The sequence below is a fragment of the Lolium rigidum genome, chromosome 2 (assembly GCF_022539505.1).
Source record: "Lolium rigidum isolate FL_2022 chromosome 2, APGP_CSIRO_Lrig_0.1, whole genome shotgun sequence".
Classification (NCBI taxonomy): domain Eukaryota; kingdom Viridiplantae; phylum Streptophyta; class Magnoliopsida; order Poales; family Poaceae; genus Lolium; species Lolium rigidum.
This window is the reverse complement of record NC_061509.1, coordinates 134,807,209-134,820,318: the sequence shown is the minus strand read 5'-3', so window position 1 is coordinate 134,820,318 and position 13,110 is coordinate 134,807,209. Positions and strand designations below refer to the sequence as shown.

The 13,110-nt window shown below is 44.6% G+C and overlaps 2 protein-coding genes across 3 annotated transcripts; one reads left to right on the top strand and one right to left on the bottom strand.

Annotated features, from left to right (window-relative positions):
- Positions 1-1,972: 1,972 nt before the first annotated feature.
- On the bottom strand, positions 1,973-5,002 carry LOC124687286 (DNA damage-binding protein cmr1-like). The gene is made up of 4 exons (XM_047221078.1): positions 4,409-5,002; positions 3,032-3,438; positions 2,472-2,561; positions 1,973-2,386 (listed from the first exon to the last, which is right to left on the bottom strand). The coding sequence occupies exons 1-4, from the start codon at positions 5,000-5,002 to the stop codon at positions 2,155-2,157; spliced, it is 1,323 nt and encodes a 440-aa protein (XP_047077034.1). The 3' UTR covers positions 1,973-2,154.
- A 1,476-nt stretch (positions 5,003-6,478) lies between these two features.
- LOC124692376 lies at positions 6,479-12,564 on the top strand. 2 transcript variants are annotated; one of them, XM_047225732.1, is made up of 3 exons: positions 6,479-6,845; positions 6,928-7,069; positions 12,227-12,564. In XM_047225732.1, the coding sequence occupies exons 1-3, from the start codon at positions 6,743-6,745 to the stop codon at positions 12,246-12,248; spliced, it is 267 nt and encodes an 88-aa protein (XP_047081688.1). In that variant the 5' UTR covers positions 6,479-6,742; the 3' UTR covers positions 12,249-12,564. The 2 variants fall into 2 exon arrangements, with proteins under 2 accessions (XP_047081688.1, XP_047081687.1); XM_047225731.1 differs by having other exon boundaries at positions 6,484-6,845; positions 12,221-12,564.
- Positions 12,565-13,110: the final 546 nt, after the last annotated feature.

Sequence of the window (13,110 nt, the reverse complement as noted above, 5' to 3'; positions counted from 1 at the left end):
GGGTTTTACCGCATCGAATACAGACACAGGCAAACGCTTGTACTGATTAGCCGATGTCTCGTGTCAGCCTACATGATTCCATCAACGCTAAGCCCCAATCGGAGGGCATTGCCGAGGAGTACCCTCGACAAGCGCCTTCCATAAATGCACCGGATCATTTCCAAACTTGGAAAGTGACTTCCTATATATGAACCTTATTCTACGGACCATTCCGGAACTCCTCGTGATGTTCGGATCCCATCCGAGACTACGAACAACATTCGAACTCCATTCCATATTCCATATCTACTTAAAACGACATCAAACCTTAAGTGTTCACCCTACGGTCCGAGAACTATGCGGACATGATTGAGACTCCTCTCCGATCAATAACTAATAGCGGGACCTGGAGATCCATAATAGCTCCCACATATTCAACGATGACTTCGTGATCGAAAGAACCATTCACATAAAATAACAATTTCCTTTGTCTCGCGATATTTTACTTATCCGAAGTTTGATCGTCGGTATCTCCATACCTAGTTTAACCTCGTTACCGATAAGTACTCTTTACTCGTACCGTGATATGATATCCCTTGTGAACCAGTCACATGCTTGCAAGCTAATTAGATATCATTTCACCGAGAGGGCCCGAGTATATCTATTCGTCATTAGGATGGACAAATCTCACTATTAATACAAGTGCCTCAACCCTATACTTTCCGAACACTTAATGCCACCTTTATAACAACCCATTTACGCAGTAGTGTTTGGTGTCATCAAAGCATCCATCCGGTGTAGGTGATTAACATGATCTAATGGTCAAAGGATTAAGTTACAATGCATATTAAAGCTTGAAGCACAAAGAACTAAATGACTTGATTATATGCTACGCTTACTATGGTGTATGTCCATCACATCATTCACCTAATGATATGATCTTATTATTAATAACATCCAATGTTCATGATCAGGAACCATGATTATCTATTAATCAACAAGGTAGTTTAACAAGAGTCTTACTAGGGACTCCTTTATGTTTACAAAACACACAAGTATTAATGTTTCCGATTAATATAATTACAGCATGGGATGTAAACATTTATCATGAACACTAAGATATAATAATAAACACTTTTATTATTGCCTCTTGGGCATATCTCCAACAATATATTCATAGCTTAAGTTGATTCTCGGATCCTCATGGGAGGAAGAAAAAAATTGAGAAGGAATCTAATTTGTATGTACACATCTTAGATGCAATTGATGAAATTAGCATTGGAATTACTAACACTGAAGTTGTTGCTCTGTTAGAGGAGTTGCTGACAAACCAATATGCCAACAATAACACAAGTTAGAAGTTTCACTTCATAGGGCCATACATGTATGCATGTTTCTATCTTATGTCAGCGCATTCAAACCAGCGCCCAATTATTCATAGTATATATCCATAACAATAAGAAGAGAAAAAAAGCTATTGGAGTTTCAGTTGCAAGTGTTGTATTGCAAAATAATTACAATGGTACACTTTAATATTCAATAAAAAAACCATAGCAACACACATGCAAGTTTCCTAGTCTATTAAAATTAAGTAGCTCGCCTATATAACTAAGAAGAAACATCTTGATCGGAGGAGCTATGTATGACATGTCAATGGCTTCATGTGGCAAGCAAGCAGCAATACTCTGATCCTGTATCACACCACATCAGTTATGGCATCACCACAGGACAAGAAGAATGACACGGTAGATAGGGGGAATACTTATATTTGCATGTATAATACTACTCCCTCACCTCAAATACTTGTCGCAGATTTATGCAGAATGTAGGCTAAAATCTGTGTAGGTTCATTGAACATGTGACAAGTATTAAGAGCGAGAGAGTACCAACCTATACAGCGTTATTACTGCAAATACAGTTTTATATCAGAACTTCTCGGGTCAAGAGAATCTATTCCTCATAGCACAACATTCAGCAGGTCCACCAACTAAACCATCAAAGACAGTGATATACCCTGCTTTAATACTTACTAAATATGATACATTTCTTCGGCTGGATATCCAGCAACATGTTACAGCCATCATAATAAAAGTAATCTTTCAAGCATGACTTAGGAATAAGAGAGCCCGGAGCCCAGGACCAGTTCACAAGTCAGCCATTGGAGATCTTTTTTATTTAAGCACTGGTCCAAAGGAACACCTTGCCACGGCAATTTGCACAAGCAAGATGGCCAACTTTATATGGGTGTGCAGATAACTGGCATGGAACGTATGTCATATATTCACTCCAAAGACATGTGTTGTTCCGAGCCGAGAGGCCACTGTCATTGACATCAACTGAGATAATATCTATTGCCTTATTCTTGTTTCCAACATATAGGTCGGTGTCGTTCCAACCCCAGATTACCCTGCAACCAATGAATCTTGTTCGATCAGTTACATGAACAAATATTCATTCAAGATCAATGGAATAAGTGAGACGAGCTGTCATACTTGAATTTATGAAGCAAACTGCCTGCCTGGTTATGCTCATGCGACTTATCAAAGTCATCCATGCTAAATACTCGAACAGTACCATGAAGGCTGTGGCTGGATACGACAAGAAAAATGTCATTTGAAAGGATTTTTTTTTTTTTATCATCCAGATGTCAGTAACAGCGCAGACGACGTGGGCTTAGCCCAGTGGTTAGGGTCGCAGTGGCGCACCCTAACGACCAGAGTTCGATCCCTGTCAGTGACGAATTTTGGAATTGTCACGGCAAGTCCCGCTTCTACTATATCAATAGTGTTCTAGTTCCTCCTAGACACTGTTTCATTTTTTTTTTTTTGATGTCAGTAACAGCGCAGAATATTTTAACACTGAAGCTACACATTACAGCAGATTGCTATGAAATTTGGCACAACCCGCAAATAGTCTAACATCAACTTATATTTATTGAGTCTAGCCATGACATAATAGTGGTTCAAGAAACATGTTTTGCAAATAGAAGAGGGAGAACCTTCTGTCAAACAGCAAGCTGAAGAAGGGTAGGAAAATGGTTAGAAAAGAGTACCTTGTTATTGCTAACATGCAGCCTCTATGTGAGAAATAAGCTGACTGAACAGGTCCATCAAGTTTGAAAACCTTCAAGCTATCTGGCTCCTTCATTTTCATACTTCTCACATCCCATATACAGGCTGTTCGATCCCTTGAACTGGTAGCAAGCATATGTGTGTTCTCCGGATGAAAATCTATTGAGTTGATTCTCTTGTCATGCACATTCCATTTGGTTGATACCTTACCCACACGCTCATCGAAAAGTGTCAGGTCACCATTTCCATCACCAAAATATAGGCATCTGGCACGATTTTGTGCTTGACAGAGCGAGTAAACAGGAGACTCACACAAATGGATCATATTAAAGTTCTCCTTCTCAAAGTCCATAAGACAAATTTCACCCTGATAGCTACAGCTGTAAATCTGGAAGCCAAGTATATGAAATACACCACAGAATTAGAATTACAATTGATACCGGACGTTCAAAAAAATATACAACATCTAAATACTATTGTTGCATGGGAAATAGGGTAAATCTAACCTAATTTAGCTACCTTGACACATGATTAGAAGATGCACATATGGATTACTCTGAAGAGGAGTCCAAGAATTACAATCGCATTTTTAGATGTTGAAAGCTTTTATCAGAAACACACTCCACATCAAGGAGATACATCTGAAAGAATTCAAACCCCACACCCTACATCTAGGATACAAAGAGCCACATAAAAGAATGAAAGAAAAACCAGTAACCGGAAGGAAGAAATATTTCTTAAGGCTAGAAACTGGCAACAAAGAAGATTATCTAACCTAGAGGTGATTGGCTGCTCAAGGATGACAAAATCAATATAAGCATGACAATTAGACCTGCCATCTTCCATCTTCACCCACTGCCCTATGTTGTCCTGTAACCACTCACAGATTTTTCGAAATGGAGCCACCGTTGGAGCCACCCAAACCAACCCTACTGCCCGCCTATCCCCACACCTCATGTAGACATCGCCACACCTCAGGAAATTAACTCTTACTATCCATGAGCCAAATTGGGTGAGTCAAGTTATCTAATTATAGTCCTTTGTTTTTCGGCCACAACAAGGAATTCCTTCGATCAGTTGACTTTACAAATAACATGATACATGGCAAAATTTATAATAATGAGTACAATTCTAAGCATCGTTATCCCGACAAATGACTAACAATAACCCAAATGATAAAAGGTTACTCGCTTTATCATAAACAGCTTCGATTTGTACCTCAAACTAACACGAGCTAGTGAACCTATGCATCAAATCCTTGTGCCTTCAGTTCAAGTATCAATCCACCCAATCGGGAAACACACAGCTAGATACTCTAGTTCAATCACAAATGAAAAAAGGCAGCGCAAGAGCGTCACCTTCTGTGGTGCCGCTTGGTGCGCCACGATTGCCGCCACACCGCTCTTGTGTGGCAAATACCGGTACAGCACGCCTGCACCGTCACCATCCTGATCCTCCGAGACACCGTCGACGTCCCAGAACCCAATATTCCCGAACTTGTCTCCCGCCGCCACCACGGTCCGGTCGACGAGTGGAAGGACCCGCATCGACAGTACACGGGAGGTCACCACCCTCCTCACGTGCGCGGGTTTCAGCACCAGCTCCTTCCCAGCATCGAAATCGTCCGCACGAGTCTTGCCCTCCGCTGGGGAAGACGAGGCAGCACCGAGGATGGAGGACGCAAGGGAGGATGAGAGGTAGGCGGGAGAGAGGCCGCTGGAGCGGAGTACGATGGAGCTGGCCGGGGGGTCGGGCTTCATACAGGGCTTCTTACCGGACTGCCCGGGGGGACGCCCACGCCCTCGTTTAGGATTAGCGGACCGGATGGCGGCGGAGAGCTCGTCGGCCTTGCGGCGGACGGATGCAAGCATAGCCCCGTTTCGGCGGATGTTCTCCTCGCGAAGGCGCTCGTAATCGGTGAGACCGTCTTCGAGATCCGGGGTCGACGCCATTCTTGAGGGAAGCTTCTAGATTATCGAGTGGCGGCCGAGAGAGGGGGGAGGGAAGCGTGAGCAATGGTGACGGATTTGGGGAGCAGTTCTCTTCAGGCTTTCTGGGGGCATCGAAAAGGGAATGGCGGGAAGTATTGCAAAAGCGGGAAAGAAACGCGGGAGAGCCCAAACCCAACTTTTGATTTAGGATAACTCAAAAAATTCTTAGATAAAATCTTTAAAATGTTCGATTTGATTCATTTAGATTGGGCTGTGGACACACAAACGGCTGTCCGGCCATTCTTTATCCGTTTGGATCAGGAGCAGGTCCTGATGCAAATATTTGAAAATAATGTTTTATACTCCGTATATAAATAAAATAACTTACATAATGTAAATTAGACGATAAAATATAAAATAAAATAAGAAAAATCCTAGCTACTAGGATTGCGCCATTGGCGCCTAGTCCTCCTTGCCGAGGTTGATGAAGACCAACGAGCCAGCTGGTTGTTCAATCTCGGGGTCGTGGTCGAAAAACACTGGCGGGTTGTTGAATCTTCGATGTAATCGTTGCTGCAATGGTCCTCCTGCAATGGTCCTCCTACGTGACGTTCGCTATATCTATCGGCGACTCGCCCACGTGGATTATGATTTGATCCAGAGCTTGAAGCAAATATGGGAGATGGGACTAGGTGGTTCTGGTGGCTACGAGGGGGTATAGCACAGATCAAAGCAGATGTGCCATGAACGACGGTGGTGGTTGCTGCAGGGCGTGCCATCGTCGATGGCCGCGTCCAGCGTTGCCAGCGTGTCGCGGGTCTTCGCAAAGCAGGATGGAGAGAACATCTATTTCGCTTTCCTGCTGTAATCGGGTGAGCTTTTCTACCCATCAGCAAAAACGCTTGCGAGCTCATCCTACGGTTCTGGATGATTTGATCGTCCGGCTATAGAGTTCTAATCCCCTGGGGGACGCCCAACAGTTTTCTTACAAAACACTATACCGGTTAGGCAAACTGTGAAATGCTTAGGACATGTACAATGGTCTAGATAGATGTGTTTGTAATAGCACTCTATGTCATATATAGACAATAGTATAGATAGTATCTACAATGGTTCGTCTGTAAGCTATCTATTTTTAGCCATAACCATGTGTGAGTATAAGTTATAGACACCCTTTGTACAACAACAAAAATGATGTGTGTAAGCCGTCTGTAAGAAACCTAAGCGATCAGTAAGAAGCCTACGAACTGTCTATAACTTTACAGACAACCTCCCTCTCTCTCCTCATTATTTTTTCTCCACATCACTAAAATCACCTATAACTACCCCTTACAGTTACAACACGTGAATTATCACCATTGTACATGCCCTTATCAGTTTTTCTGAAATTCCTAAACTACCCTCATCTAAACCTAGCTTTCTCCGGCCCAGCCCGACCGGTCTCCCCAACCACCTTCTCCTTCCGGGACACGGCGGCGCGCCCGACCAACGCAGCGCCTCGTCTCGCCGGTGGTGCCTCCTTCCGGCCGGTCCGTTGTCCCTCTAACTCCTCGCTCCGCCGCGCCCTTCCCTGCTCGGCCACCGCGCCCCTGCCCAGCTCCACGAGCATTGTAGTAACAACAAGAGCAACAAGCAATCTCCTCGCGTATATGTCCCACATGTCATAGACTCAGCACCCACCCCCACCTCCCAGAACGAGATTCTTTGCTTTGCCCCTCCCCTTCCCCCAAGTCCGGCGGAAACCAACCCGCCGCCGGCGCCATGGCCGGAGGAAGCAGCCTGACCGCGGCGTCGGAGCTCGCCGTGTTATTCGTCTTCCGTCCCGTGCTCGCCGTCGCTTTCGTCCTCTCCTTCATCCTCCTCAGTATGGCAGCCTGCCCGCTCCTTCTTTCCCCTCTTGGGTTTCCTGATTGAGATCGTTTGTCTTGTCAATTGGTGAGTCCCAGGCTGGTACGTGGCGTGGAGGACGGTGTTGGTGCACGTCCCGCTCGTGCAGGAGATCGCCGGACTGCGCCGGAAGAAGCCCGTCAAGCCCAAGCCCCTCAACCGCGGTCGCATCGCCAGGTTCTACGAGTCACAAGCACAGAGGTGAAGGCTCTAACGCCAAATTTCCTTTTTTGCTTGTTTGCACATTTGGATGTGTTGCTGTCCAGTTCTCAGAGGCGAATCTAGAAAAAAATGGGGATGGGGTCTATAAAGCTATGCACATCAGACTAGTATAATGTACCCATTATATCACACCAGCTACTTTACCATGATATATCGCTGAAAGACAATATAAGCAACAACAGTGTGTAATGATATAATTGTAGTTACATTAATAAAGACATGACATACCATTTAGATGACGTGATAAATCCACTTGTTCACATATATTAGTGGGAAACTAAAGTCTTAACTCTCAAAAAATGACTCCCAAACCTCATACTGGATTATGGAGACAATAGGCAAAACCGGTTATATTCACAGAATTTGCATGTACTCCCTCCGTTCCATGATGGTTGTAGTGTTTTTAGCTTAAATCTGAACTAAAACCACGACAAGAATTATGGAACAGTGGGAGTAATTAATTCAAGAAAGGAGAAGTATTGATAACCAGAAACATGTGATTGGACTCATTCACACTTCACAATTTTCATTCTTGACTTTTCACTTTCTTTAAAAGCATTCAATCACAACATCTTTAGACAGTGGAAATCATATCTTTGTAAACAAATCACATGAGACAATTACTCATTTACTGTTCACCGTTTCATCCCGCAACATACTTTTTTGACAATATTCGTTGCTGAGAAGCATCTCTACACAGACCTGTGGCAACCAGCAAATTAGCACCCGTTTTAGCAATTGATAGACCAAAAGAAAAGATACATGCTTATTTGTGTCCAGCGACGATGTAGCAACTCAAATCACCAAATCTTAAGTGCTTACGGAAGGATGGCTTCATGACTAGGTAGGTTTGAATAAAAATCCATCCGTCAGGCCATGAATTGTGCTTGTGCTAACTTTCCGCCAGCAGTGCTTGTCGTCAGTCAGGGCGTCGGCTCGTCGCCACAGGTGGCCTGTCTCTGACCTGTAACACTTTCGACCCTGCACATCGTGCGGTCCCATTATGACATGCTGGGGAATTGAGATTTCACACTGAGGATTTGAGATTTTTTTAGGAGCCGCGGCGCTCGACGCACGTGACCAAGCTAAGCTTTGTGCTGTGATTTTGTCCAGGAAGCTAGCGATTTGCAGTTTGGCCCCCTCGATCCATAAAAAATGGACCTAAATAATTATACACTGCTCCATGGGCCCATTGCCTTCCATTGAGTTGTTGACTTAGTAAAAGGGAAAACGATTAAATCTGGAGGCTGGCTGGTGCTTGTGACTTGTACAATTGGGACGAGATGGGGTCAGTCGAATGTTCGGGCTGGGTTCAGTGACAGAATTTAAACGAACTTCTTTAAGGTTACATGGAATGCATTGGTGTCAGCTGCATCCAATGCGTGTATGGCAGCTCCTTCCCTGCCAATTGTGCGTCAATTCACTCATTCACCCACTTTTGATCAGTTCTACCCAAAGATTTAGTATTTCAGTGTAGGTCTGAGATAGTTGTGCAGTTGTAGATTAGCTTGTTTTATTCATGGTTAAGCAGGTTAGCTATCAGTTTTGACACGTCTGATGTAGTCATACCTGTGCTGTAGATTGTAGATTATGTCGCATATTCATTGTTTACTCTATGTTGATGTCAGGTATCGAGTATACGACTATTACAGTTTTGGTGTGATTGAATTTATCTGTGAAATATTTTCCTGTATTCATGGTTAGGCAGGTTAGCTATCAGTTCACGTCTGATGTAGTCATACTTGTGTTGTAGATTGTAGATTATGCTGTGTATTAGTTGTTTGCTGTATTTTGATGTCGGGTATCGAGTATATGACATCTATTTCAGTTTTGGTGTGATTGAATTTATCTGTGAAATATTTTCCTACACTACCTATTGCTTACTTGTTGTCTTGACATTAGCTGTCTCCTTCTCTGGGACTGAACAACTGTCTTTCAGTTTGAGCTTTTTCCGGTGCAGATAATGGTGAATTGGTCCAATAGGTCAACCTGATCTGCGAGTGCAGGAAGCATTTTTTTTTTTGGGTTTATACCAGCCAGAGCATGGCTTATAAGGGTGAAGGTAGCCACTTCCTATAAGGCTAGACTTTTAAGGGGGAGACTGGAGAGGACCCCAAAACCACTTATAAGAGCATCTCCAGCCGCGTCCCCCAAAGCGTCCCCCAAACCGCGCCGGATTGAGCGTTTGGGGGACGTGTTTTGTTCGTGCCGCCTTTGGGGGACGTCGCTCCCCAGCCGCGTCCCCCAAACGCCTCCCCCAAACATTTAAAATACTTTTTTTTGGCATTTTTATTTCAATTTCCACAAACTAATACATAATTGGGAACGTGGTTTCCACAAACTAATACATAGTTGGAACCGTGGTGGACACAAGTATAAAATATTGCAAATAAACTAAACCTAACTAGGCCGTGCATCGGAGGTTTCCTGTGTTCGCTGCTAAGAAAGAACACTCGAGGGCACACCCAGTCACCTAAACTGGAAAATCCAGCGGGAGGATGGTGCCCTTGTTGGTTCTACCGATGAGGCGAACAGGCGTAAACCTCCGTGCACGTATTCGCTGCGAAGAAACAACACTCGGCCGTCCTCCTCGTCGGTGCCGTCGCCGTGGGAGTCCCCGTCGCCGAGGTAGTCCCGGCGGCAGCGCCTCTCGTCGAAGACCTTGACGCTCATGTCCCCGTTGCCGAAGTAGGAGAACACGAGGATGAAGCCGGCTTGGAGGCTGTGGTGGCGCGCGAACTTCTCCCAGCCGATGTTGAGGTACATCTTGCCGCGCGTGTCGTAGATCGCGTCGACGATCCACCGGTAGTAGCCGCACGAATGCTCCCGCAGATGCATCTTGCGCGGGCGTACGCCGCCGATGTACTCGGCGAAGGAGTCCGGCAGCCTCTGGATGCCGCGCGGGTCGCCCTTGAGGACGAGGACGAACTCGAACAGCACGTCCGGCTCCACGTCCATCTCCGACGATGAAGACGACGGCGTGGGAGGCGACGGCGAGCGTTCAGCTATGCCGCGGCCACGACCACGACCACGACCACGGCCGCGGCCGCGTCGTCGAGTCTTGTTGAGAGATGGTGGCGGCTAGGGTTTGGGAGAGAGGCGCTAGGGTTTGTGTGTGAGAGGGACGATGAGAGGCGCCCCTCTTTATAGGCCGGAGGGAGGCGGATGAGCGGTGGCGCTCATTAACGCCGGCACGCGGAGCTAGGCGCGACGGGACGCGTCGCCGCGCCCTCTCGTGGGAACCGCACCGTCGCTGCGGGAACCGCACCGTCGCTGCGCGCCAACAACTTCCGTCGCGAGGTAGGCGACGGTTAGGTTAAAATTAATTGTGCCGCTGACGGGTCGGCCCCGCCACTCCCCGCCTCGCTTTTCGGTGTGTCCGGCGTCCCCGGTGCGTCCCCTGTGGGACGGGGACGGGCTCGGGGCGCCGGACACCGTATCGGGGCGCGCCGGACAAAAATGGGCTTTGGGGGACGCGGCTGGAACACATTTTTTTTTCCGGCGCGCCCCTAATCCCTTTGGGGACGCTTTGGGGGACGCGGCTGGAGATGCTCTAAGCCTGTGTTGCTCTATTATTGGGCCCAGATGCTGTTGTAGTAGGCCCATGGCTCAACAGGGGTAGGAACATGGGTTTAGCGTCCCAGGGGTTGTATAACACTCTGTTCACCTGAAATTTATATGTTATAGACTAGGGTATCTTCTAAAGGCATCTGAAGGCGGCGTTACTTGCACATTTGTGGTCCTTGTGTTACCGCTTTTATGCATACCACAAATTTATGCGTCTAAAACTCATGTCAAGTCCAGTCACTGATGCTAAAGTAAAGTTGTGCGTTCCAGTTCAAAGAAAAATCCAGTTCAGTAAATGGAATATCTGATTGGATTTTTTTGCACATTTGCCACACTTAAATACACATTTGCCACATTGGCCACCACATGTCAGTGACATATGGTGGGGCAAATATGCAAATTGCAAAATAAGGTGTTGCAAATGTGCAAATCTCCTGCTGGCTACTCTTTCGTACCTGCATTTCAGAACTGTAGTCACTAATAAAAAAAGGAAATTATTTAATGGTTAGCACTGCAAATACATGCAGCCATATTGTTTCAGTTTTTTTACTTTTTCTACGAAATTTGTGGGAATGGTTTTGAAGGGTAGATGATTGAAGAAAATAACTTAAACATCCATAAAGGCCACTTTGTGCATATCATAATAAATCTGAGTTATGATTATAAGTACCTTTATATTTTTATCACTATTGATGGCAAGTTGTACATGATAAGCATGATTTGCACTTTAGATATATTACCTGTACAGAGTAAGTGGTTAAAAAGAGGAAAGGCTATCGGTGAAATTATTATGATGTATTATATATTTGCTAGTATGTAGTATCTGAGTTAGTTAATAATAAAAGTTTGACCAGATTTTTTTTACTTCATATTTTAGTTTCATGCGTAGACTGACATCAGGAATTACAATACTATTCAGTTGTAAGTTAATAGCATTCCCTAATCTCGGTAACTGAAGAATGCTTCGAACAGAAGAGCGATACATCATTGTTTTGCTAAATGGTGTCAAATTTGTTGATATTATGTGAGCAATCCGTAGGTAGCTGCCATGAAAACCAGTTTGATATCAAATGTTAGATTATACTTTTGTGGGCTGTTGTTAAGAGCTGCTTAGGCTTCGCGGGGAATTATTTCATGCTTGGTCTTTAGAAAACCCAGACAAGAAGCTAGCTGAAATTGTGTGCTTTGGTATGTTACTGAGTGCTGCATTCCTTTCCGATTTCTCCCTGTAAGTTCACAACGTATTGTTCTTACCTGTAAAAGTTATATATATAAAGAAATAGACAAGTAATAGGAATGCTTTCTAGAAAACCCTGGTTCTTCAGAGTGTCGCGCTCTTTTGAGATATACCCCAACCATTTCAAATCGTATCGTGCTCACTTGCAGAAGTTATATTTATATGACATCTTGACAAGATAGCTGCGTTCTTTACATAGTATATAGCCTGGAGTCACTTTTGTTAACCATCTGGGATTTTAGAAAACACTTGGACTAGTTTAATATTTCTTTTTTTGTTTGCTTTGTGCACTAACATGAAGATGGCTGTTTCATATTCGTTGACAGGAACAGTAAATCAGAAGGGACCTCTTAAGGAATAATCTTTGGCACTTTGAAAGAAGCAACTTCAGTCCGCAGCATCTGAAACCCTCATTAAACTTTGTACATCCAATATAATGACAGATCTTCTCTTTTAGGGGCAGATATCTACACATTTAGCTCCCAGCCCCAAAGTACACAATTATGTATCCACTGTATATTGCACCTTGTAAAGTTGAGGGTCTTATAATACTAGGTTGTACATACAGATGTATAGTGGAATAAAGAGAATAATAACCAGTGTACCATATGTTCTACAAAGTTGTCCTTGCTGAGATCTAATCATTGACTCATAATGGCATTCCGAAAGATGAAGCTGGCTTTTATCTGATGTGATTATGCCACTCATTCTTTCTGCTTTGCTGATCAATGATCGTCCATTCAATCATTGGGTGATTCCCTTGAGGGAGGATGCGGATCTAACCTAACCTAACCTGGCAAAGAAGGAAACCATGCGTCCCTTACAAACAAACCGTGACCAAGAACATTTGCCCAAAAGCCACTCTCTTTTTGGTATTCTATGATTGAAATCCATATTTAATCAGAACTAATGAGCTGCTCATCCTTAAACAGTACAAGTATGCACGATTACGCAACATAAGGGGTTGACATAAACAAAGGCAGTCACCGATCTCTCTCCATTTACTTTCTGCTAAAAGAGCGATGCAAAACGCTTCCATCTTAAGAAATGAGAAGGCTGGAATGATGGGTGATTCGACCTCAGGTAGCCATGCTTCTCCCCAGCGGCACAAAGTGAAGCTGCAGACACCTTTCTTATTGTGCAATCCTCCCCCCCTGATCACCTTATATCCTACTGAAAAGCACGACGGCGACGAGGATCGAGGTCGTACCAGTCG

Bases quoted from the DNA above. Each gene is read 5' to 3' on its own strand.
- LOC124687286 (XM_047221078.1), bottom strand. From the start codon at position 5,002: ATGGCGTCGACCCCGGATCTCGAAGACGGTCTCACCGATTACGAGCGC. The intron at 3,439-4,408 runs GTGACGCTCTTG...CTTGGCTTCCAG, and splicing joins ACCAAGCGGCACCACAGAAG to ATTTACAGCTGTAGCTATCA. The intron at 2,562-3,031 runs GTACTCTTTTCT...ATCCAGCCACAG, and splicing joins TGCATGTTAGCAATAACAAG to CCTTCATGGTACTGTTCGAG.
- LOC124692376 (XM_047225731.1), top strand. From the start codon at position 6,743: ATGGCCGGAGGAAGCAGCCTGACCGCGGCGTCGGAGCTCGCCGTGTTA. The intron at 6,846-6,927 runs GTATGGCAGCCT...GGTGAGTCCCAG, and splicing joins CCTCTCCTTCATCCTCCTCA to GCTGGTACGTGGCGTGGAGG. The intron at 7,070-12,220 runs GTGAAGGCTCTA...ATTCGTTGACAG, and splicing joins TACGAGTCACAAGCACAGAG to GAACAGTAAATCAGAAGGGA.